Source organism: Haplochromis burtoni, unplaced genomic scaffold (genome assembly GCF_018398535.1).
Source record: "Haplochromis burtoni strain Fernald_Lab_line unplaced genomic scaffold, NCSU_Asbu1 Contig_2852, whole genome shotgun sequence".
In the NCBI taxonomy this organism is placed as follows: domain Eukaryota; kingdom Metazoa; phylum Chordata; class Actinopteri; order Cichliformes; family Cichlidae; genus Haplochromis; species Haplochromis burtoni.
The window spans coordinates 1-1,440 of NW_024585213.1; the positions used below are offsets into that span (position 1 = coordinate 1).

Here is a 1,440-nt window from a genome sequence, read left to right on the forward strand (position 1 = left end):
GCAAACACGGGGAGAACATGCAAACTCCACACAGAAAGACCCCGGCCTGATGGTGGAATTGAACTCAGGACCTTCTTGCTGTGAAGCAACAGTGCTAACCACCGTGCCACCGTGCTGCCTGGCATTCCACGGTTATAAAAGGAGGATGATGATGTGCCAAGCGAAACAGGCACTTTGTGAGGTGCTGAGGCTGCCAGCCCCCCCACACACACACACACCCCAGTTGCCTCTAGAGAGGCAACTCTGATTATGACCCTTCACTTGATATGTGACTAGGGTGTTAGCGCTGACACAGGCACTGGCCGCTTCCCTACATGTGAGGTCAAATACACGACCGCTGCCGGTTTTCTGTTGTGTGTGTGTTTTGTGTTTGCCTCTGTTAATAAAGCCCAAACCTTTGACACTGACTGGGGCTGTCTCTGATGTTACCTCCTTACATCCCTAGGCGATAACAGCCACATTTGAGTGTCTTTAGTTTGATAATGTCTGAAGTTTCTGTCTTTATTGTAGTGCTATGTACGCTCCTCTGCACTGGACACGCTCAAGGTGACTGAGAGGTTTTCACTTTTATTTAATTTATTTGTTAAATATTCATCTTAAAATACTACATAAATCTTAATTACAGTTCACATGTGTTTTATATTTTTTATTATTCAGTATATGAACAGTGTATGAACATACTGTCACAGATTGTGTCGTGCATAAATGTTTTTCAGGTTGTTAACTTTGTGGTTGTGTTGGATTTTAGATGCTGTGCTAACTATTGAACCCAGCTGGTCCAGTTTTTTCATTGGAGAGTTTGTTACCTTCAAATGTGACATGAATGAAGGAAAAGACACTGACTGGGAATACAAAACCAACAAGGATGGTCGAGAATTAATCCGCTACAGCACAATCAAAGAGTACACATTAGAAATTAAATATTCAAGTCACAGTGGTGAATATCAGTGCTCTGGTCGCATGAAGGGATCATATTATACAAAGATCAGTAACACTGTCTCTATAACTGTATTAGGTAAGTCCTCAATGACCAATAATGTGATGATTCATGTTGAAAATCATTTGAATCATAAAATTCTGACATTTAATGAATATTGTCACTGAAACTTGTTTTTTTCTGATACATTGACACTAGAAACTTTAACAAGAACTTCTGTATTTTACTGGTTACTTTGCTCATAGTATACACAGTATTACAAAACTCACAGACTGTCATTTATTATTACTAAACGTGTGTATTTTAATGTATAACAAGAATAACTGTGGATTAAATTAATTTTAAATAAGGAGAAGAAGAAGCATCAAAAGCTTCATAAAATTTAGGGTGATGATGTTTCTGTTGTCTAAACCTGAAACTAGGCAGATCCCTCTGAACCCATCATTGTGTTTCCTTCAACAGTGAACTGCATTAGTTTACATCCAGTGTGACTTCTTCAGGCC

At 39.2% G+C, this 1,440-nt stretch overlaps 1 protein-coding gene across 1 annotated transcript in view; it reads left to right on the forward strand.

The window, feature by feature from the left end:
* Positions 1 to 19: 19 nt before the first annotated feature.
* The window catches only part of LOC121813828, a 7,044-nt gene continuing 5,623 nt past the window's right edge, over positions 20 to 1,440 (forward strand). The window contains exons 1-2 of the mRNA XM_042217753.1: positions 20 to 546; positions 749 to 1,096. Coding sequence (XP_042073687.1) covers positions 483 to 546; positions 749 to 1,096 — 412 coding nt within the window. The 5' untranslated portion in view covers positions 20 to 482. The remainder of the gene's footprint in view (positions 547 to 748; positions 1,097 to 1,440) is intronic.